Raw genomic sequence first — 25,342 nt, forward strand, 5'->3', positions numbered from 1 at the left:
TCAGTGGAATGGGGATTATGCAGATTTGTCTCCTCAAATACAGTTGGACCAGGAAACCAGAGTTTCTCTTCTCTGGTGGTTGTCTCAGGATCACCTGTCTCAGGGAATATATTTCTGCAGACCAGAGTGGATCATTGTAACGACCGACGCCAGTCTGTTAGGCTGGGGTGCAGTCTGGGACTCCCTGAAAGCTCAAGGCTTATGATCTCAGGAAGAATCTCTTCTCCCGATAAACATTCTGGAACTGAGGGCGATATTCAACGCGCTTCAGGCATGGCCTCAACTAGCTGCAGCCAAATTCATCAGATTTCAGTCGGACAACATCACGACTGTAGCTTACATCAATCATCAGGGGGGAACAAAGAGTTCCCTAGCGATGAAGGAAGTAACCAAAATAATCAGGTGGGCGGAGGACCACTCCTGCCATCTCTCAGCAATTCACATCCCAGGAGTAGACAACTGGGAGGCGGATTTTCTGAGTCGTCAGACTTTTCACCCAGGGGAGTGGGAACTCCACCTGGAGGTATTTGCCCAGTTAACTCAGCTATGGGGCATTCCAGAGTTGGATCTGATGGCGTCCCGTCAGAACACCAAGCTTCCTCTCTACGGATCCAGGTCCCGGGACCCCAAGGCGGCATTGATAGATGCTCTAGCAGCGCCTTGGTCATTCCATCTGGCTTATGTTTTCCCACCGTTTCCTCTTCTCCCTCGTCTGATCGCCAGAATCAAGCAGGAGAAGGCTTTGGTGATTTTGATAGCGCCTGCATGGCCACGCAGGACTTGGTATGCAGACCTAGTGGACATGTCATCTGTCCCACCATGGACACTGCCAATGAGGCAGGACCTTCTAATACAGGGTCCGTTCAAGCATCCAAATCTAGTTTCTCTACGTCTGACTGCTTGGAGATTGAACGCTTAATTCTATCAAAGCGTGGTTTCTCTGAGTCGGTTATAGATACTCTGATCCAGGTTAGAAAGCCTGTCACCAGGAAAATCTACCATAAGATATGGCGCAAATATCTTTGTTGGTGTGAATCCAAGGGTTACTCATGGAGTAAGATTAGTATTCCCAGGATATTGTCCTTTCTTCAAGACGGATTGGAGAAAGGTTTGTCGACTAGTTCTTTAAAGGGACTGTCTATCCTTTTACACAAGTGTCTGGCAGAAGTACCTGACGTTCAAGCGTTTGCACAGGCTTTAGTCAGAATCAAGCCTGTCTATAAACCTGTGGCTCCGCCATGGAGTCTAAATCTAGTTCTTTCAGTTCTTCAAGGGGTTCCGTTTGAACCTTTACATTACATAGATATTAAGTTGTTATCTTGGAAAGTTTTGTTTTTGATAGCTATCTCTTCGGCTCAAAGAGTCTCAGAATTATCTGCTTTACAGTGTGATTCACCTTACCTGGTGTTCCATGCAGATAAGGTAGTTTTGCGTACTAAACCTGGTATTCTTCCTAAAGTAGTTTCTAACAAGAATATTAACCAGGAAATTGTTGTTCCTTCTCTGTGTCCCAATCCTTCTTCGAAGAAGGAACGTCTGTTGCACAATCTTGATGTAGTTCGTGCTCTAAAGTTCTATTTGCAAGCAACTAAGGATTTCAGACAAACATCTTCCTTGTTTGTTATCTATTCTGGTAAGAGGAGAGGTCAGAAAGCGACTGCTACCTCTCTTTCCTTTTGGCTGAAAAGCATCATCTGTTTGGCCTATGAAACTGCTGGCCAGCAGCCTCCTGAAAGAATTACTGCTCATTCTACCAGAGCAGTGGCTTCCACATGGGCTTTCAAGAATGAGGCTTCTGTTGAACAGATTTGTAAGGCAGCGACTTGGTCTTCACTGCATACTTTTGCCAAATTTTACAAATTCAATACTTTTGCTTATTCGGAGGCTATTTTTGGGAGAAAGGTTTTGCAAGCAGTGGTGCCTTCCATTTAAGGTACCTGTCTTGTTCCCTCCCTTCATCCGTGTCCTAAAGCTTTGGTATTGGTATCCCACAAGTAAAGGATGAATCCGTGGACTGGATACACCTTGCAAGAGAAAACAGAATTTATGCTTACCTGATAAATTACTTTCTCTTGCGGTGTATCCAGTCCACGGCCCGCCCTGGCAATTAAGTCAGGTAAAATTTTTTTTGTTTAAACTACAGTCACCACTGCACCCTATGGTTTCTCCTTTTTCTTCCTAACCTTTGGTCGAATGACTGGGGGGTGGAGCTAGAGGGGGAGCTATATGGACAGCTCTGCTGTGTGCTCTCTTTGCCACTTCCTGTAGGGAATGAGAATATCCCACAAGTAAAGGATGAATCCGTGGACTGAATACACCGCAAGAGAAAGTAATTTATCAGGTAAGCATAAATTCTGTTTTTTATGGCATTGAGGGCTGTCTGCAGTTGTACACTAGCGGTATAGTGTTGCAAATATACTTTCTCCAACATTGGTGTGTCCTGTCCACGGCGTCATCCATAACTTGTGGGAATATTCTCTTCCCCAACAGGAAATGGCAAAGAGCACAGCAAAAGCTGTCCATATAGTCCCTCCTAGGCTCCGCCCACCCCAGTCATTCTCTTTGCCGCTGAACAAGCAGCATCTCCACGGAGATGGTGAAGAGTATGTGGTGTTTAGTTGTAGTTTTTTATTCTACTATCAAGAGTTTATTTTAAAATAGTGCTGGTATGTACTATTTACTCTGAAAAAGAAAAGGATGAAGAGTTCTGTTTGTGAGAGGAGTATGATTTTAGCAGCAGTAACTAAAATCATTTGCTGTTCCCACATAGGACTGTTGAGATGAGATAACTTCAGTTGGGGGGAACAGTTGGCAGACTTTTCTGCTTAAGGTATGACTAGCCATATTTCTAACAAGACTGTGTAATGCTGGAAGGCTGTCATTTTCCCCTCATGGGGACCGGTAAGCCATTTTCTTAGTCTCAAACAGAATAAAGGGCTTAATATGGGCTATAAAACTGGTAGACACTTTTAGGGGCTAGATCGATTGCTTTATTTGGGCATTTTATACAGTTTGATGTTGAAATTCACACTTTATAACTTTGGGGAACGTTTTTTTACGTCATGCACTGGTTTAGACACCTTCCCAGTCAGGAAGGGCCTTCTCTGTAGTAGGCAGAGCCTCATTTTCGCGCCATTACTGCGCAGTTACTTTTGAGAGCAGTACATGCAGCTGCATGTGTGTGGGTCTGGAAGTAGTTGAAAAGGTTCCTAGAAGGCTTCATTTGGTATCGTATACCCCCCTGGGTTTGGTAAAGTCGCAGCAAAGGCTGGAGCTGGGACTGTAGAGGGGTTAAAACTGTAAACGGCTCCGGTTTCCTCATTTTAAGGGTTAAAGGTCTGAAATTTGCTTTGCTTTGAATGCTTTAAGACACTGTGGTGAAAATTTGGTTAAAATTGAACAATTCCTTCATAGTTTTTCACATATTCAGTAAAAAGTGTGCCCTGTTTAAAATTTAAAGAGACAGTAACGGTTTTGTTTTAAAACGGTTTTTGTACTTTATTGACAAGTTTAAGCCTGTTTAACATGTCTGTGCCTTCAGATAGACTATGTTTTGTATGTATGCAAGCCAATGTGTCCCCCCCTTCAAATATGTGTGATAATTGTGCCATAGCGTCCAAACAAAGTAAGGACAGTACTGCCACAGATCGTAAAGTTGCCCAAGATGATTCATCAGATGAAGGGAGTAGACATAGTTCTACATCATCTCCTTCTGTGTCTACACCAGTTTTGCCCACGCAGGAGACCCCTAGTACTTCTAGCGCGCCAATGCTTGTTACTATGCAACAATTGACGGCAGTAATGGATAACTCCATAGCAAATATTTTATCCAAAATGCCTGCATTTCAGAGAAAGCGCGATTGCTCTGTTTTAAACACTGTAGAGCAGGAGGGCGCTGATGATAATTGCTCTGTCATACCCTCACACCAATCTGAAGTGGCCATGAGGGAGGTTTTGTCAGATGGGGAAATTTCTGATTCAGGTAGAATTTCTCAACAGGCAGAACCTGATGTTGTGACATTTAAATTTAAATTAGAGCATCTCCGCGCACTGCTTAAGGAGGTGCTATCTACTCTGGATGATTGTGACAACCTGGTCATTCCAGAAAAATTGTGCAAGATGGACAAGTTCCTAGAGGTTCCGGTGCACCCCGACGCTTTTCCAATACCCAAGCGGGTGGGCGGAATTAGTGAATAAGGAGTGGGAGAAGCCCGGCATACCTTTTGTCCCCCCTCCTATATTTAAGAAATTATTTCCTATGGTTGACCCCAGAAAGGACTTATGGCAGACAGTCCCTAAGGTCGATGGGGCAGTTTCTACACTAGCCAAGCGCACTACTATTCCTATCGAGGATAATTGTGCTTTCAAAGATCCTATGGATAAAAAATTGGAGGGTTTGCTTAAAAAGATTTTTGTACAGCAAGGTTACCTCCTGCAACCTATTTCGTGCATTATTCCTGTCACTACAGCAGCGTGGTTCTGGTTCGAGGAACTAGAAAAGTCGCTCAGTAGAGAAACTCTGTATGAGGAGGTTATGGACAGAATTCACGCACTTAAGTTAGCTAATTCCTTTATTTTAGATGCCGCTTTGCAGTTAGCTAGATTAGCGGCGAAAAATTCAGGGTTTGCAATTGTGGCGCGCAGAGCGCTCTGGCTAAAGTCTTGGTCAGCGGATGTATCTTCCAAGACAAAATTGCTTAATATCCCTTTCAAGGGTAAAACCCTTTTTGGGCCAGAATTGAAAGAGATTATCTCAGACATCACTGGGGTTAAGGGCCATGCCCTCCCACAAGATAGGCCTTTCAAGGCCAAGAATAAGTCTAATTTTCGTTCCTTTCGCAATTTCAGGAACGGACCGGCCTCCAACTCTGCAGCCTCTAGACAAGAGGGTAATGCTTCTCAAACCAAACCAGCTTGGAAACCGATGCAAGGCTGGAACAAGGGTAAGCAGGCCAAGAAGCCTGCTGCTGCTACCAAAACAGCATGAAGGAGTAGCCCCCGATCCGGGACCGGATCTAGTAGGGGGCAGACTCCCTCTCTTCGCTCAGGCTTGGGCAAGAGATGTTCAGGATCCCTGGGCACTAGAAATAGTTTCTCAGGGTTATCTTCTGGAATTCAAGGAACTACCCCCAAGGGGAAGGTTCCACATGTCTCACTTATCTTCAAACCAAATAAAGAGACAGGCATTCTTACATTGTGTAGAAGACCTGTTAAAAATGGGAGTGATACACCCAGTTCCAACTGTGGAACAAGGACTGGGGTTTTACTCAAATCTGTTTGTAGTTCCCAAAAAAGAGGGAACCTTCAGACCAATTCTGGATTTAAAGATTCTACCTACAATCCAGGAGGGTCAATTTATGACTACCGTGGATCTAAAGGATGCGTATCTACATATTCCTATCCACAAAGATCATCATCAGTTCCTAAGGTTCGCCTTTCTGGACAAACATTACCAGTTTGTGGCTCTCCCATTCGGGCTAGCCACTGCTCCAAGGATTTTCACAAAGGTACTCGGGTCCCTTCTAGCGGTTCTAAGACCAAGGGGCATTGCAGTGGCACCTTACTTGGACGACATTCTGATACAAGCGTTGTCTCTTTCAAAGGCAAAGGCTCACACAGACATCGTTCTGGCCTTTCTCAGATCTCACGGGTGGAAGGTGAACATAGAAAAAAGTTCCCTGTCTCCGTTGACAAGAGTTCCTTTCTTGGGGACAATAATAGATTCTTTAGAAATGAAGATTTTCCTGACAGATGTCAGAAAGTCAAAACTTCTAAACGCTTGTCAAGTTCTTCACTCTGTTCCACGACCTTCCATAGCTCAGTGCATGGAAGTAGTAGGTTTGATGGTTGCAGCAATGGACATAGTTCCTTTTGCGCGAATTCATCTAAGACCATTACAACTGTGCATGCCGAAACAGTGGAATGGGGACTATACAGACTTGTCTCCAGTGATTCAAGTAGATCAGAAGACCAGAGACTCACTCCGTTGGTGGCTAACCCAGGATCACCTGTCCCAGGGAATGAGCTTCCGCAGACCAGAGTGGGTCATCGTCACGACCGACACCAGTCTAGTGGGCTGGGGCGCGGTCTGGGACTCCCTGAAAGCTCAGGGTCTATGGTCTCGGGAAGAGTCTCTTCTCCCGATAAACATTCTGGAACTGAGAGCGGTATTCAATACTCTCAGGGCTTGGCCTCAACTAGCAAAGGCCAGATTCATAAGATTCCAATCAGACAACATGACGACTGTTGCTTACATCAACCATCAGGGGGGAACAAGGAGTTCCCTGGCGATGAGAGAAGTGACCAAAATCATAAAATGGGCGGAGGATCACTCCTGCCACCTATCTGCGATCCACATCCCAAGAGTGGAAAACTGGGAGGCGGATTATCTGAGTCGTCAGACATTCCATCCGGGGGAGTGGGAACTCCACCCGGAGATATTTGCCCAGTTGACCCAATTATGGGGCATTCCAGACATGGATCTGATGGCGTCTCGTCAGAACTTCAAGGTTCCTTGCTACGGGTCCAGATCCAGGGATCCCAAGGCGTCTCTAGTGGATGCATTAGTAGCGCCTTGGGCCTTCAACCTAGCTTATGCGTTTCCACCGTTTCCTCTCATTCCCAGGCTGGTAGCCAGGATCAAACAGGAGAGGGCCTCTGTGATTTTGATAGCTCCTGCGTGGCCACGCAGGACTTGGTATGCAGACCTGGTGAATATGTCATCGGCTCCACCATGGAAGCTACCTTTGAGACAGGATCTTCTAGTACAGGGTCCATTCCAGCATCCAAATCTAGTTTCTCTCCAGCTGACGGCTTGGAAATTGAACGCTTGATTTTATCTAAGCGTGGGTTTTCGGATTCTGTGATAAATACTCTGGTACAAGCCAGAAAACCACTAGAAAGATTTACCATAAAATATGGAAAAGATATATCTGTTGGTGTGAATCCAAGGGATTCTCATGGAGTAAGATTAAAATTCCTAGGATCCTTTCCTTTCTCCAAGAAGGTTTGGATAAGGGATTATCAGCGAGTTCTCTAAAAGGACATATTTCTGCTTTATCTGGCTTGTTGCACAAACGACTGGCAGCTGTGCCAGATGTTCAAGCTTTTGTTCAGGCTTTGGTCAGGATCAAGCCTGTTTACAGACCTTTGACTCCTCCCTGGAGTCTGAATTTAGTTCTTTCAGTTCTTCAAGGGGTTCCGTTTGAACCTCTACATTCCATAGATATCAAGATGTTATCTTGGAAAGTTCTGTTTTTGGTTGCTATTTCTTCTGCTAGAAGAGTTTCTGAGTTATCTGCTCTGCAGTGTAATCCGCCCTATCTGGTGTTCCATTCAGATAAGGTTGTTTTGCGTACTAAACCTGGTTTCCTTCCAAAGGTTGTTTCCAACAAGAATATTAACCAGGAAATAGTTGTGCCTACTTTGTGTCCGAATCCAGTTTCAAAGAAGGAACGTTTGTTACATAATTTAGATGTAGTACGTGCTTTAAAGTTCTATTTAGAAGCAACAAAGGATTTCAGACAAACGTCTTCTCTGTTTGTCGTTTATTCTGGCAAGAGGAGAGGTCAAAAAGCTACTGCTACCTCTCTTTCCTTTTGGCTGAAAAGCATCATCCGATTGGCTTACGAGACTGCCGGACGGCAGCCTCCCGAACGAATCACAGCTCACTCTACTAGGGCTGTGGCTTCCACATGGGCCTTCAAGAACGAGGCTTCTGTTGATCAGATATGTAAGGCAGCGACTTGGTCTTCCCTGCACACTTTTGCCAAATTCTACAAATTTGATACTTTTGCTTCTTCGGAGGCTATTTTTGGGAGAAAGGTTTTGCAAGCCGTGGTGCCTTCTGTTTAGGTAACCTGATTGGCTCCCTCCCTTCATCCGTGTCCTAAAGCTTTGGTATTGGTTCCCACAAGTTATGGATGACGCCGTGGACCGGACACACCAATGTTGGAGAAAACAGAATTTATGCTTACCTGATAAATTACTTTCTCCAACGGTGTGTCCGGTCCACGGCCCGCCCTGGTTTTTTAATCAGGTTTGATAAATTTATTTCTTTAACTACAGTCACCACGGCACCCTATGGTTTCTCCTTTTTTTCTCCTGTCCGTCGGTCGAATGACTGGGGTGGGCGGAGCCTAGGAGGGACTATATGGACAGCTTTTGCTGTGCTCTTTGCCATTTCCTGTTGGGGAAGAGAATATTCCCACAAGTTATGGATGACGCCGTGGACCGGACACACCGTTGGAGAAAGTAATTTATCAGGTAAGCATAAATTCTGTTTTTAAACTGCTACCTTCAAACTACCTTGAATATGTTTTGTTTAGTTTTTATGGAAAAATGTATAAAAAAAATTCCTTTTTTATTCTCTTTTAGGATAGCACAAACTTATGGACTCCAAGAAAATTACATCAAAATAATAGTTAACAAAAAACAACTGGAGACTGGTATGATTCGTTTTGTTTTGTTACTTTTTGGGAATATAGAACAGCTGATATTAAAGAGTTAATGTGCTTTGAGCTGCTTAAAGGAACAGTGTACTATAAAAATGTTTACCATTAATGTGTTCCAAATGACCTGTTACACCTACTGCAGAGTATAAAATGTATGGGAGATTGCCACCATGTTTGGTATTGTATTTTGAAATAGCTATTTTGCTCATTAAAACCATCACCTGTTGTTCTCAAGGATATGCTCATAAAATGGGCTGAGCCTGCAGGTAAAACAGATATGCTGATGTGATCTATGCCTAAACACACAGCCTAATAACTAGGTATTGAAATGCTAATTATGGCTGGGGGATTTCAATGAGTACAATCAGCTATTTCAGATACAAAAAATCTCTCTCTCCTACCCCCCCCCCCCCCACACTGGGAGGTGAATTGGTGGTATTGTCTCATGTTTACATAGCTTTCCTACTGAGGATATGGTGGCAAATTCAGATAATAAATGTAAAAGGAGCATTTGCAAATAATTCAATACAATCCAACAGGTAAAATTAATTGTTGGGAACACATTAAAGGGGGATACAATTTTAAATTGATATTAAACCCATTTTTTTTCTTTCATGATTCAGATAGAGCAGGCAATTTTAAGAACCTTACTATTTTACTTCTATTATCAATTTTTCTTTGTTCTCTTGGTATCTTCATTTGAAAAGCAGGAATGTAACCCTTAGGAGCCGGCCCATTTTTGGTTCAATGTAGCCACCAATTAGTTAGCTCTACCCAGGGTGCTAACTAAAAAAGGGCCGGCTCCTAAGTTTACATTCCTGCTTTTTCAATTAAAGATGCCAAGAGAAGCACTGTTTCTTATTCTAAGATTTCCAAATTGCTATTCTTTTTCTGTTACAGTTAAAGTGAATCTAAACTTGAGCGTACTCGCTCAAGCCATAGGATAGAATTAAAAAAAATAGTGAGATTTTCACTCATCAAATTAGTAATATATCCTGATCTTCTGAGATTTTTGCCTTTTTTAATGTTGTAACGATAAGCATTGTTCCTCCGTCATAGTCCTCAATTGATTGACAGATGACAAATCTGCAATCCACTAATCGTTGCCCCCCCCCCCCCCCCCGGGCATTCAGCCCCTTTTCACAAACATCACTGGCCAAGGGGGGAAACAACGCCGCTTATCGTTATAGAAGATCAGGATATATTACCAATTTGATGAATGAAAGTCTCGCTCATTTTTTAAGTTCTATCCTATGACTTGAGCGAGTACGCTCAAGTTTAGATTCACTTATACACAGAAATGACCTAAACACAATTCTAACTTTCTAGTTTGGTGTATATTAACATACATACTTACTTGCTTCAGAGAGAGACCTGACGCATCATAAACGAAGTTGTGATTACAATTCCCCAGATTAAAAATCCTATGCAAATTTATATATTTACATTTTTCAGATATTCTTTAACACCAAAGCCAATAGAAAAAAACTTCTGTTTATGTTAAGGCTTTAATCTTTTTTCTATTTTGCAAACCTTTTTTAGAGTGCACAAAACCGGCAATCATTTTCTAAAAACTTTATCTTGCAGGCAGAAGGGCTATAGCTTTAGGTAGTAGAGTGGTAGCTCAGGGGCAGCACTGTATGCCGCATGCCAACACAATTTGAGTGCCACCTTGAGCAAGCATGTCAATAATTGCCACCCTGGGCTTGGGCAAAATAAGGGGCTAAGCCTTTGACCACACACAAATGTATCAAAAAGCAAGTTAGAGTCTGCCAGCTTCTTTATACAGCTTCCACACCATGTACCAATTAGTTGATTAAACACTGTGCATAAAGGGACGTTGTTTCAGACAGAACAAAGAATTTTTTAAATTTCCAATTTACTTCTATTATGAAATGTGCTTCATTCTTTTGGTAACCTTTGTTGAATAAGCAGCAATGCACTACTGGGAGCTACCTGAACAAATCAGTTAACCAATAAAAAGAAGCATATTTGTGCAGCTATCAATTCGCTGTGAGCTCCGAGCTCCTAAGCCTACATAGGTATGATACTCAACAAACGTTACCAAGAGAACTACTCAAATTAGACAATACAAGTAAATTGGAAAGTTGTTTAAAGTTGTAAGCTCTTTCTGAATCATGAAGGACACTTTTTGGGTTTCAAGTCCCATGAACTTATATTCTACAGCATATATATTTTGGAAATACAACATGTAGCACAAAAAGTAATTGTACAATCATTGAATCATCACATAATAATAATAATAATAATAATAATAATAATTAATAAAAATAGAAATGCTTTTAGCAAAGGATACAAAGTGAACAAAGCAAATTAGCTAATAGAAGTAAAATTGAAAGTTGTTAAAATTGCACCCTCTATCTGAACTATGAAAGAAAATTTTGAGGTTTCATTTCTCTTTAAAAATAAATGTCTTTCTGTGAATGTTTCATCTTGCATTTTTTTATTTCAATGTTTTACCAAATGTGACCACTAGATGGCTCCTTAATACAGCAGAACTTTGTCTTAAACCATTAGCAAAGTTTATACAGGTACAAAAGCCTTTGTCCAAATTGCTTGGGGCTGGAAAAGGTTTGGATTTTGGAATATATGTGTGTTTGTATCTGTGAAATGAAACAACTTGTAGAGGGGTTGAGACCAAGGGCTCGATTTATCTCTCAAGGACTTGCTCGCCGTGATTTATCAAGCAGCAGTCACCAGACCGCTGCTTCCCTAACATCTTCGCCACCTCTATTGTGGCAAAATTCAATCTCCTCGGTCGAGTCCGACAGAGGAGATTGACAGCTCCTGCCCGCGCGTGATTGGCTGTGCGCGGGCAGGGGGCGGGATTGCATTATTCATATAAGGTTCTTTATTTAACTTTTTAAGATTTTAGAGATACCTATAATGATGAATAGAAATACACAGTTCTACTGTTAACAATAAATGTTATTAGTGTAAATATGCACTTATATAATCTGTTGTCATGGTGATACTCCAATTCCCTTTTTTTCAAAATTTATATTATTTGATGCCGGTTCTACTTTTTATAGTTATTTTACTGCCCCCCCAGACAATAGTGGATTAATGGATTCCTTCTCCATTTAGTATAATACTGTGCCTTTTTAAAGTAACATCAAAAACTAACGGCTAGATTTAGAGTTTGGCGTTAGCCGTCAAAAGCAGCGTTAAGGGGTCCTAACGCTGCTTTTTACCGCCCGCTGGTATTTAGAGTCATGCAGGAAAGGGTCTATCGCTCACTTCCTTTCCGCGACTCCAGGCTACCGCAGATCCCCTTACGTCAATTGCATATCCTATCTTTTCAATGGGATTTGCCTAACGCTGGTATTTGGAGTCTTGGAACAAGTGAGCGGTAGAGCCTCTACCAACAAGACTCCTACCGCCAAAAAAAGTCAGTAGTTAAGAGCTTTATGGGCTAACGCCGGAACATAAAGCTCTTAACTAATGTGCTATAAAGTACACTAACACCCATAAACTACCTATGAACCCCTAAACCGAGCCCCCCCCCCACATCGCAAACCCTCTAATAAAAATTTTTTAACCCCTAATCTGCCGACCGGACACCACCGCCACCTACATTATAGCTATGAACCCCTAATCTGCTGCCCCTAACATCGCCGACACCTACATTATATTTATTAACCCCTAATCTGCCACCCCCAACGTTGCCGCTACCTAACTACAATTATTAACCCCTAATCTGTCAACCGGACCTCACCGCCACTATAATAAATGTATTAACCCCTAAACCGCCGCACTCCCGCCTCGCAAACACTATATAAAAAATGATTAACCCCTAATCTGCTGCCACCGACCTACAATTATTAACCCCTAATCTCCCGCCCGCAACGTCGCCGCTACTATAATAAAGTTATTAACCCCTAAACCCAAGTCTAACCCTAACACCCCCCTAACATAAATATCATTTAAATAAAACGAAATAATATTCCTATAATTAAATAAATGAATCCTATTTAAAACTAAATACCTAGAAAATAAACCCTAATGTAGCTACAATATAAATAATAATTACATTGTATCTATTTTAGGATTTATATTTATTTTACAGGCAACTTTGTATTTATTTTAACTAGGTACAATAGCTATTAAATAGTTATTAACTATTTAATAGCTACCTAGTTAAATTAATTACAAAATTATCTGTAAAATAAATCCTAACCTAAGTTACAATTAAACCTAACACTACACTATCATTAAATTAATTAAATAAATTAACTACAATTACCTACAATTACATTTAATTAAATAAACTAATCTATAATACAAAAACTAATTACACCTAATCTAAGCTCCCTAATAAAATAATAAAGCCCCCCAAAATAAGAAAATTCCCTACCCTATTCTAAATTACCAAGTAACCAGCTCTTTTACCAGCCCTTAAAAGGGCTTTTTGCGGGGCATTGCCCCAAAGTAATAAGCTCTTTTACCTGTAAAAAAATAAATAAAAATACAACCCCCCCCCTAACATTAAAACCCACCCAATCCCCCCTTAAAAAACCTAACACTAACCCCCTGAAGATCTCCCTACCTTGAGCCGTTTTCACCCAGCCGAGCCGCATTCTTCATCCAATCCGGGGCGATGTGGTCCTCCATCCGGGCGAAGTCTTGATCCAAGCGGCAAAGAAGAGGTCCTCCATCCGGGCGACGTCTTCCTCCAAGCGGCATCTTCTATCTTCTTTCTTCCGGCTCCATCTTCAGACCGCCGACGCGGAACATCCACCTTCTCCGACGGGCTAATGACGAATGAGGGTTCCTTTAAGGGACGTCATCCAAGATGGCGTCCCTCGAATTCCGATTGGCTGATAGGATTCTATCAGCCAATCGGAATTAAGGTAGGAAAAATCTGATTGGCTGATTCAATCAGCCAATCAGATTGAAGTTCAATCCGATTGGCTGAATCAGCCAATCATATTTTTCCTACCTTAATTCCGATTGGCTGATAGAATCCTATTAGCCAATCGGAATTCGAGGGACGCCATCTTGGATGACGTCCCTTAAAGGAACCCTCATTCGTCATTAGTCCGTCGGAGAAGGTGGATGTTCCGCGTCGGCGGTCTGAAGATGGAGCCGGAAGAAAGAAGATAGAAGATGCCGCTTGGAGGAAGACATCGCCCGGATGGAGGACCTCTTCTTTGCCGCTTGGATCAAGACTTCGCCCGGATGGAGGACCACATCACCCGGATTGGATGAAGAATGCGGCTCGGCTGGGTGAAAACGGCTCAAGGTAGGGAGATCTTCAGGGGGTTAGTGTTAGTTTTTTTTAAGGGGGGATTGGGTGGGTTAGAGTAGGGGTATGTGGGTGGTGGGTTTTAATGTTGGGGGGGGTGGTTGTATTTTTTTTGTACAGGTAAAAGAGCTGATTACTTTGGGGCAATGCCCCGCAAAAAGCCCTTTTAAGGGCTGGTAAAAGAGCTGATTACTTTGTAATTTAGAATAGGGTAGGGAATTCTTTTATTTTGGGGGGCTTTATTATTTTATTAGGGGGCTTAGATTAGGTGTAATTAGTTTAAACTTCTTGTAATATTTTTTTTATTTTCTGTAATTTAGTGGGTTTTTTTTTTGTATTATAGATTAGTTTATTTAATTACAGTACATGTAATTGTAGGTAATTGTAGTTTTCATTTAATGATAGTGTAGTGTTAGGTTTAATTGTAACTTAGGTTAAGATTTATTTTACAGGTCATTTTTTATTATTTTAACTAGGTAGCTATTAAATAGTTAATAACTATTTAATAGCTATTGTACCTAGTTAAAATAAATACAAAGTTGCCTGTAAAATAAATATAAATCCTAAAATAGATACAATGTAATTATTATTTATATTGTAGCTATATTAGGGTTTATTTTCTAGGTAAGTATTTAGTTTTAAATAGGATTAATTTATTTAATTATAGGAATATTATTTCGTTTTATTTAAATTATATTTATGTTAGGGGGGTGTTAGGGTTAGACTTGGGTTTAGGGGTTAATACATTTATTATAGTAGCAGCGACGTTGCGGGCGGGAGATTAGGGGTTAATAATTGTAGGTCGGTGGCGGCGATGTTAGGGATGGCAGATTAGGGGTTAATAATTTTTTATATAGTGTTTGCGAGGCGGGAGTGCAGCGGTTTAGGGGTTAATACATTTATTATAGTGGCGGCGAGGTCCGGTCGGCAGATTAGGGGTTAATAAGTGTAGGTAGGTAGCGGCGACGTTGGGGGGGGGGCAGATTAGGGGTTAATAAATATAATGTAGGTGTCGGCGGTGTTAGGGGCAGCAGATTAGGAGTGCATAGCTATAATGTAGGTGGCGGCGGTGTCCGGCACGGCAGATTAGAGGTTAATAATATAATGCACGGATCGGCGATGTTGGGGTCGGCAGATTAGGGGTTAATAAGTGTAAGGTTAGGGGTGTTTAGACTCGGGGTTCATGTTAGGGTGTTAGGTGCAGACTTAGAGAGTGTTTCCCCATAGGAAACAATGGGGCTGCATTAGGAGCTGAACGCTGCTTTTTTGCAGGTGTTAGGTTTTTTTTCAGCCAGCTCAGTCCCATTGTTTCCTATGGGGATATCGTGCACGAGCACGTTTTTCCAGCTTACCGCTACCGCTACCGCAGGCAACGCTGGTATTGAGGGTTGAAGTAGCGCTAAATTATGCTCAACGCTCCCTTTTCTGAGCCTAACGCAGCCACTCAGACAACTCTAAATACCAGCGTTGTCTTAAGGGTGCGCTGGGAGAAAAAGCAGCGTTAGCTACGCGGGTCTTTACCGACAAAACTCTAAATCTAGGCGTAATTTTTTTTTAGCATTTAAACAGTTTTGTTTTGTTTTTTTGCTTTGTTTGGCAGAGCAAGGTTAAACATCTTGAATTGCCTGAGTAAGTTTATCCTAAAGATGATAAATTAGCTCCTGCACATATCAAGCAGTCACTGTGCAGCATGTAGGAAATGAACATGCTCTTCAGAAATCATTTTTTTCTGTAGATCTAACACTTTCTCAAGCTTTTTAAAGTAGCGTGTGTTTTGTTTTGAGATCTGTTTTACAGGGAAGTTTGGCTATTTTCTAAAGAGTAAGATGTAATATCTATGTCCTTGATCAGGGATTGGCAAACTGTTTTCTGTAAAGGACCTAAAAATAAATGTTTCAAGCTTTGTGGACGAAGTTCAGGATATTATATAGGTAGTTCTATAAAAAAAAAAAAAAAACTACAATTTTTGATGAGACGCTCTGAAACTTACATTGTTTGCAGTGTTATGTTTTTAGGCTTAACTTACATTAATCCGGTACCAGCAGCATTTTCTAGTCCCTAGAAAAATGTAAAACTGCACATACCTCATAGCAGGATAACCTTAACGCCATGCTCCCTCTGAAGTTACCTCACTCCTCAGACATATGTGAGAACAGCAGTGGATCTTAGTTACAAGCTTCTAAGATCATAGAAAACGCAGGCAGATTCTTCTTCTAAATACTGCCTGAGATAAAATAGTACAACTCCGGTACTATTTGAAAATAACAAACTTTTGATTGAAGAAAAAACTAACTATATTTTACCACTCTCCTCTTACTACCTCCATCTTTGTTGAGAATTACTGGATATGGCAGTTAGGGGAGGAGCTATATAGCAGCTCTGCTGTGGGTGTCCTCTTGCAACTTCATGTTGGGAAGGAGAACATCCCACAAGTAATGGATGATCCGTGGACTGGATACACCACAAGAGAAATAAATTTATCAGGTAAGCATAAATTGTGTTTTTTTATTACAGTGAAGAAATTCTACTGTTATGAGATTCCATTTTGTCTCATTTTTCTGACCGTGGCTTCCTTTAAGTTGGGAATATTGCGTCGGTGTATATTTCAGGGCACCGAGCAACAGCATAAGGGCAGCGCTATATATACGGTCTCTGTCACAACTACTTAAAGGGACATAAAACCCAATTTTTTTCTTTCATGATTTAGATAGAACATGCAATTTTAAACAACTTTCTAATTTACTTCTATTATCATATTTTCTTCATTTTCTTGTTATCCTTTGTTGAAAAGCGGGGATGTAAGCTCAAGAGTGTGCACGTGTCTGCAGCACTATATGGCAGCAGTTTTGCACCAATGTTATACATTAGCAAGCACTATTTCCTGTTATGTAGTGCCCCGGTCATGTGCACGTTACCTACCTTGGTATCCCTTCAACAAAGAATAACATGAGAATAAAAATAAGTTTGATAATAGAAGTAAATTGGAAACTTTTTAAAAACTGTATTATGTATCTGAATCGTGAAAGAAAATTTTGGGTTTAATGTCCCTTTAACACCATGGTTGTATGGCGAAAGCAGCCATAGACAACACATAAATGAATAAGAGTAGCTCTATTCCAAATATTCTACTACTTATCATTTTTTTTAAGCATTTAAAAATCTAGAACAAACCTTTTTTCCTCACGTAACGCACAGAAGTGGGCTGTGGGTGTGTTATGGCCTCAGGCCTGCTTCTGCCCAGGAATGGTGGTGTGTCGCCATGTCACTCGCGTGCAGCTGAACCTGTCCCTGCCGCAGGCGTAATGTGTATGGTTAGCATCTGTAGGACATCTGAAGCTTATAGCTGTCCCCCTTATGATCTTCAGTTTTAGTACTATAGGTTCATTTATTCTTTTCATTTGATGGTTTCACAGAAGATTAGCCTTGTGTTTTTCTTGTTCCTGAGTCACGTTATGTTACTTTCTGCGGAATCTGTTGGCGCTCTACAAATAACTGCTAATAATAATAATTGTATGCAGCTCTTATTATGATCGTTGTTTAGTAAATAGAAATGTAAAGGTTGGCTAAGTGGTAGGAAATCGTGACTTGCTTGCACCGATGGCCAAGGTGATATGTTGGGGAACAACTTGGCTTAACCCCCCCCCATTCATTTTTCTTTAAGAAATGTATACTAGTATATGTATGTGTGTGTGTATATATGTATGTGTGTATATATGTATGTGTATGTATGTATGCATGCATGCATATATATATATATATATATACATATATATACACATATATACACACACACACACACACGCACTGTATAGTCACTTGGAGTACAGCACTATACCTGGTACACGTGAAATAGGGGCAACTGCACACACCCCTAATCCACAAACGGCAATGTCCACAGCACCTTATTATTTTGAAGAAAACTTGTTGTTATTGAGGCATCTTACAGCAAGGCACACAAAAGAAAAACAAACATTCACCCTTAAAGGGACACTGAACCCACATTTTTTCTTTTGTGATTCAGATAGAGCATGCAATTTTAAGCAACTTTCTAATTTACTCCTATAATCGTTTTTTCTTCATTCTCTTGGTATCTTTATTTGAAAAGCAAGAATGTAAGTTTAGATGCTGGCCCATTTTTGGTGAACAACCTGGGTTGTTCTTGCTGATTTGTGGATTCATTTAACCGACCAATAAACAAGTGCTGTCCAGGGTTCTGAACCAAAAAATAGCTTAGATGCCTTCGTTTTCAAAAAAAGATAGCAAGAGAACGAAGAAAAATTGATAATGGGAGTACATTAGAAAGTTGCTTAAAATTTCCTGCTCTATCTGAATCATGAAAGAAAAAATTTGGGTTCAGTGTCCCTTTTAATCATGCTAAGTTTATAGATTTAAAGAGACCCTAAAGTTAAAAAAGTAAAACTTAAACTTTCATGACTCAGACAGAACATGTAATTTAAAAAAACTTTCCAATTTATTACTTATTTTATCAGATTTGCTTTGTTCTCTTGGTATTCTTAGTACTTGTCATGGACCCAGCAAAGCCATCTGTTGGCTCCTACCATATGCCCATTTGTATGCAGTGCAGGCACGGAACGTAAGTGCACGTTTATTTGCAAAAAATACTTCTAATTCCAGTCTAAATGTACTTCGGTGTATTTCAAATACAATTTCTTCTATTTAAGGGGAATGGGAATTGGTGGAAGCAGGTGACTTGCTCTAAGAAAAAATCTTTGCAGTACTAGGCTGCATTTTTATTAAAACAAAGTCCCATTCTTCTCCATCCTTTTAATACCCATAGTCAAAGCTTCACACCTGACTTGTTGCTAAGTAGTACTAGGCTGGTGATTAGATGATAAACACATATAAACTCTTTTAATTGGCTCAATAGTCATGACCTTTTTCAGGAGCAGCAATTACTTATGTGCATGACTATAAGGTCGATCACAATCCTTTAAAAGCCTTTATCTAATTATATTCCTACACAATTCAACATTAAAGTGTAAGGATTTTTGTAGAAAATTCATTTGATAAGGTTTTTAAAAGGATTGTGATTGACCCCTTGATGCTTTAAAGGGATACTAAATCCAAATTTCTTCTTTCATGATTCAGATAGAGCATGGCATTTTAAACAACTTTCTAATTTACTCCTATTATCAATTTTTCTTTGTTCTCTTGCTTTTTTTATTTGAAAAAGAAGGCATCTAAGCTTATTTTTTTGGTTCAGACCATGGAAGCACTTGTTTATTGGTATGTGAATTTATCCACCAATCAGCAAGAACAACACAGTGTGTTCACTAAAAATGGGCCGGCATCTAAACTTACTTTCTTGCATTTCAAATAAAGATACCAAGAGAATAAAAAGAATTTGATAATAGGAGTAAATTAGAAAGTTGCTTAAAATTGCATGCTCTATCTGAATCACGATATAAAAAATTGGGTTCAGTGTCCCTTTAAGCAACTTTCTAATTTACTCCTATTATCAAATTGTCTTCATTCTCTTGCTACCTTTATTTGAAAAAGCAGGAATCTAAGCTAAGGAGCCGGACCATTTTTGGTTCAGCACCCTGGATAGCGCTTGCTGATGGGTGGCTACATTTAGCCACCAATCAGCAAATGCAACCCAGGTGCTGAACTATAAATGGGCCGGCTCCTAAGTTTACATTCTTGCTTTTGAAATAAAGATAGCAAGAGAACAAAGAAAACTTGATTATTGGAGTAAATTAGAAAGTTGCTTCAAATTGCATGCTCTATCTGAATCAAGAAAAAAAAATTGGGTTTTGTATTCCTTTTAAGCCTTTGTCTGTGTAGATTAGTGAGAACAAGAATATTAGCGCTATTGTGTGTTAACGTTGTTCAAGCACAATCAATACCATTTCTATTTTTGTGCTTATAAAGTTATTTTGTATAGCTTGAGCTATAGTCTCGGGTGCACTAACTTCTGCATGTTGTACAGTGCAGGCACGCTAAATGCGTCACATACAAAACGTATAGGGGGGCACTCAGTGAAATGAATGTTGGATATCACTGGAGTGCTAAGGTGATGATGCGCTTAGCTAAGGGTGAGCTAAGCCAGTGGGGGGCAAGTAGTGACGTTCTTCATGTAGTTCTGTGCTATACAATAAATAATAGTTTACTTCATGTCTTTAAAACGAATACATTTTGGTATTTTGGATTACGCTTGTGCGCAACACTTGATTCAGCACTTGTAATACTAGCACAATGAACATGCTAATAACGCTCCCTGTGCTATCTATTAAAAATATAGGGCTCAGTATAAAAAGTTTTGGCCTCATTAAAGGGACTTTAAGGGGCAATTATATTTGAAAAATGACATGCTCTAATCCGGTAGTGACCCTTTGCAGGGGTGAAACACACAGTACTGCAGGGTTGATGGTCTTAAAATTACATTAACAGATTAGAGCATGTAATTCTTCAAATATAATGGCGCTTTAAACACTAAATGCATTTCTTCTATAAGATACGAAGAGTCCACGGATTCATCCTTTACTTGTGGGATATTATCCTCCTGCTAACAGGAAGTGGCAAAGAGCACCACAGCAGAGCTGTCTATATAGCTCCTCCCTTAGCTCCACCCCCAGTCATTTTCTTTGCCTACTCTAAGTACTAGGAAGGGTAAAGGGAAAGAGGTGATAAAATGTTAGTTTTTATTTTCTTCAAGCAAGAATGTTTTATTTTAAATGGTACCGGTGTGTACTATTTACTCTCAGGCAGCAGATGGATGAAGACTTCTGCCTGGAGGCTGATGATCTTAGCATTTGTCACTAAGATCCAGAGCAGTTCCCACAGAATGGCTGAGGAGTACAAAAAACTTCAGTGTGAGGAACGTTTTTCATGCTATATAGCAGTGAGGTATGTTCAGTCATTTTTTCTGGAGAGACTGGTATTTCAGAATGGCTGACAGTATCCCCATGAGGGTAAGGGTAAGCAGTAATCCTAAGAAAAGAGGGGTATTACTAAGCTTGCATATAGGGGCTCATAAAAAATGGTTGACACTGAGTTTGAATGTTTGTGGGCAAACGTTTATTGAACTGGGGGTGCTGATGTTTTTGGTAGTAACGTTTTTGAAGCTTTATTAGAGGGTACACTTGGCTTCTTTTTTGGGTTAAAGAACCCACATGGCTAGTTTCAGTCCGCTCTGGTGCGGTTCATTTGGGCTTCAAAACATCGAGTGAGATGGGCAGAGCCTATTTTCGCGCATCAGTTGTACACTTGTATTTGCGCAGCAAGCTCCAACTCCGGTGGGCCCTTGTGGAAGTCTTGGGCCATATCGAAGCTTTAACCCCATTTTTCCAATCCCTGAGGGCAGGTAGGCGGGGGTGTTTTTTCCGGATTTAGGCCTTGTTAATTATCCGTTTTTTCACTGTAAAGGGTTAAGTGTTCCTTTCCTTATGGGACAAACTTAGCTGCATATTTTGAATATTCATGCAAAAAATTTAAACAATTTGATTATTTTTAAGCTGTTTTGCAGAACGTGTATGCTTTTTTTCTCTTAAAGGCGCAGTACCGTTTTTTAAGATTGTTATATTTTCACTAAAATAAAGTGTTTTCAAGCCTGTTTGTGTCATTACTAGCCTGTTTAACATGTCTGACATTGAGGAAAGCCAATGTTCAATGTGTTTAGAAGCCATTGTGGAACACCCACTTAAAATGTGTCCCTCATGCACTGAAAGGGCAATTAATTGCAAAGAACACATTTTAGCTAATAAAACTATGTTGCAGGATGATTCTCAGTCAGAAGGGAATCAGGTTATTCCATCTAATTCTCCCCAAGTGTCACAACCATTAACGCCCGCACATGTGACGCCAAGTACTTCTAGTGCGTCTAATTCTTTCACCCTGCAAGATATGGCCGCAGTTATGAATACTACCCTCACAGAGGTATTATCTAAGCTGCCTGGGTTGCAGGGGAAGCGCAGTAGGTCCGGTGTGAGAGTAAATGCTGAGTCCTCTGACGCTTTATTAGCCATCTCCGATGTACCCTCACAATGTTCTGAGTTGGGGGTGAGGGATTTGCTGTCTGAGGGAGAGATTTCTGATTCAGGAAAGATGTTTCCTCAGACAGCTTTAGATATGACGGCTTTTAAATTTAAGCTAGAGCACCTCTGCCTGTTGCTCAGGGAGGTTTTAGCGACTCTCGATGATTGTGACCCTATTGTAGTTCCACCAGAGAAATTGTGTAAAATGGATAGATATCTAGAGGTTCCTACTTACACTAATGTTTTTCCGGTCCCTAAGAGGATTTCGGACATTGTCACAAAGGAGTGGGATAGACCAGGTATTCCCTTTTCTCCCCTCCTACCTTTAAGAAAATGTTTCCCATATCAGACACCATTAGGGATTCGTCGCAGACGGTCCCTAAGGTTGAGGGAGCTATTTCTACCCTGGCTAAGCGTACAACTATACCTATTGAGGACAGTTGTGCTTTCAAAGATCCTATGGATAAAAAAATAGAGGGTCTTCTAAAGAAAATATGTATTCATCAGGGTTTTGTTCTGCAATCTATAGCGTGCATTGTTCCTGTAACTACTGCAGCTGCATTTTGGTTCGAGGCTCTAGAGGAGGTTGAGACCCCATTAGATGATATTCTGGATAGAATTAGGGCTCTTAAGCTAGCTAATTCTTTTATTTCAGATGCCGCTTTTCAACTGGCTAAATTAGCGGCAAAGAATTCAGAATTTTGCCATTCTAGAGCGTTATGGCTTAAGTCCTGGTCTGCTGACGTATCATCAAAATCTAAGCTTTTAGCCATCCCTTTCAAGGGTAAAACCCTATTCGGGCCTGAACTGAAAGAGATCATTGCAGACATCACTGGAGGAAAAGGCCATGCCCTTCCTCAGGATAAGACAAATAAGATGAGGACCAAACAAAATAATTTTCATTCCTTTCGAAACTTCAAAGGTGGTCCATCTACCTCTTCCCCTGCCACAAAGCAGGAGGGGAATTTTGCTCAATCCAAGTCAGTCTGGAGACCTAACCAAACTTGGAATAAGGGTAAACAGGCCAAGAAGCCCGCTGCTGCCACCAAGACGGCATGAAGGGGCAGCCCCCGATCCGGGACCGGATCTAGTAGGGGGCAGACTTTCTCTCTTTGCTCAGGCTTGGGCAAGAGACGTTCAGGACTCCTGGGCTTTAGAAATCGTGACCCAGGGGGTAGATTTCAAAGATTCTCCTCCAAGGGGGAGATTCCATCTTTCTCAATTGTCTGCAAACCAGACAAAACGATAGGCGTTCTTACGCTGTGTAGAAGACCTATATACCATGGGAGTAATATGCCCAGTTCCAGCTGTTTACTCCAATCTGTTTGTGGTTCCCAAAAAAGAGGGAACCTTCAGACCAATTTAAGATCTCAAGATCCTAAACAAATTCCTCAGAGTCCCATCCTTCAAGATTGAGACCATTCGGACTATTTTACCAATAATCCAGGAGGGTCAATATATGACCACCGTGGAGTTAAAGGATGCGTATCTGCACATCCCTATCCACAAAGATCATCACCAGTTCCTCAGGTTCGCCTTTCTGGACAAGCATTACCAGTTTGTGGCTCTTCCCTCGGGTTGGCTACAGCTCCCAGAATTTTCACAAAGGTGCTAGGGTCCCTTCTGGCGGTTCTAAGGCCGCAGGGCATAGCAGTGGCGCCTTATCTAGATGATATTTTAATTCAGGCGTCAACTTACCAACTTGCCAAATCTCACACGGACATCGTGTTGGCTTTTCTAAGATCTCACGGGTGGAAGGTGAACGTAAAAAAGAGTTCACTTATCCCCCTCACAAGAGTTCCATTCCTGGGAACTCTGATAGATTCGGTAGACATGAAAATTTTTCTGACGGAGGTCAGGAAATCAAAGATTTTAACCACCTGCCGAGCTCTTCATTCCATTCCTCGGCCGTACGTGGCTCAGTGTATGGAGGTAATCTGACTAATGGTAGCGGCAATCGACATAGTTCTGTTTACTCGCTTGCATCTCAGACCACTGCAACTATGCATGCTCAATCAGTGGAATGGGGATTATGCAAATTTGTCTCCTCAGATAAATATGGATCAAGAGACCAGAGACTCTCTTCTTTGGTGGTTGTCACAGGATCATCTGTCCCGAGGAATGTGTTTCCGCATGCCAGCATGGGTCATAGTGACAACGGATGCCAGCCTATTGGGCTGGGGTGCAGTCTGGAATTCCCTGAAAGCACAGGGTATGTGGACTCAGGAGGAGGCTCTCCTCCCGATAAATATTCTAGAACTGAGAGCGATATTCAATGCGCTTTGGGTGTGGCCTCAGCTGGCTTTGGCTAGATTCATAAGATTCCAGTCGGACAATATCACGACTGTAGCATATATCAATCAGGGGGGAACAAAGAGTTCTCTAGCGATGATAGAGGTTTCCAAAATAATTCGATGGGCAGAGACTCACTCTTGCCATCTATCAGCAATCTATCTCCCAGGATTGGAGAACTGGGAAGCTCATTTTCTAAGTCGTGGAAAGGTGAGTGTACACTGAACTTAGATGAGGCAGTGCTGGCCAAGTAACTGTTCGTACCTCTCACAGGTGCGAACTACGGGTGAAGAAATGTGTAGTGTGTTTGTTAGCGGCGCTCAAGGCTGACTGCAGTGATTATAATAATAAATCTAATAATAAGTGCTGTGCATAAATACAGGGATTTCAATTTAAATCCTTAAATACCTAAGACTGTTAGCTAACTGATTATAGAATAATCAACTAAGCGGTGTTAATAATATTAATTTAATAATATCAATTTATTAAAAATTCAATAAAAACTGGACAAGTTCAATAATGATTCAGCAAAAGACAGGGCTCAAAATGTGATAAAATCAATATCAACTATTATATAGTACAGATAAAATTGTGACACCGGTGTCTTATATATACTCTACACGAAATGTAGCAGCCTCAAAAAACAATGCAAAGGCTATACAAACTTTCTAGCGATTGTGTATAAGATTGTTACTGAAAGGATACAATGTATAAAGCTATAAACAGAGATTATGTCTCAAACAGTCTCAAGTCTGTGTTGTTCCACAGAGTAGCTGGGTTCTCCAAATTTAATTTCAAATGCACAGTTGGATCCCAAGTTATATTTTCATGAATATTTCAGAGTCATATGCGATCTGTATGTTACTTGGATGTACGTTGGTTGTATTCACTTATAATGGTCTTGTAATTTTAATTTTAATATTGTGTACACGTCAAACTCACTGTTATTCGTTCGTGGTTTGTACTTACTTTCTTCTGTTAAGTGTGATCAGTCCACGGGTCATCATTACTTCTGGGATATTACTCCTCCCCAACAGGAAGTGCAAGAGGATTCACCCAGCAGAGCTGCATATAGCTCCTCCCCTCTACGTCACTCCCAGTCATTCTCTTGCACCCAACGACTAGATAGGATGTGTGAGAGGACTATGGTGATTATACTTAGTTTTATATCTTCAATCAAAAGTTTGTTATTTTAAAATAGCACCGGAGTGTGTTATTACCTCTCTGGCAGAGTTTGAAGAAGAATCTACCAGAGTTTTGCTATGATTTTAGCCGGAGTAGTTAAGATCATATTGCTGTTCTCGGCCATCTGAGGAGTGAGGTAAACTTCA

General features: G+C 40.9%; 1 protein-coding gene across 3 annotated transcripts in view; it reads left to right on the plus strand.

Moving 5' to 3' along the window:
• Positions 1 to 25,342, plus strand: part of NUB1 (negative regulator of ubiquitin like proteins 1) — a 275,592-nt gene that overhangs the window by 56,266 nt on the left and 193,984 nt on the right. For all 3 annotated transcript variants that reach the window (XM_053713794.1, XM_053713795.1, XM_053713793.1), the window contains exon 5: positions 8,377 to 8,447. In XM_053713794.1, the coding sequence (XP_053569769.1) occupies positions 8,377 to 8,447 (71 nt within the window). The remainder of the gene's footprint in view (positions 1 to 8,376; positions 8,448 to 25,342) is intronic.

Source organism: Bombina bombina, chromosome 5, assembly GCF_027579735.1.
Source record: "Bombina bombina isolate aBomBom1 chromosome 5, aBomBom1.pri, whole genome shotgun sequence".
NCBI lineage: Eukaryota > Metazoa > Chordata > Amphibia > Anura > Bombinatoridae > Bombina > Bombina bombina.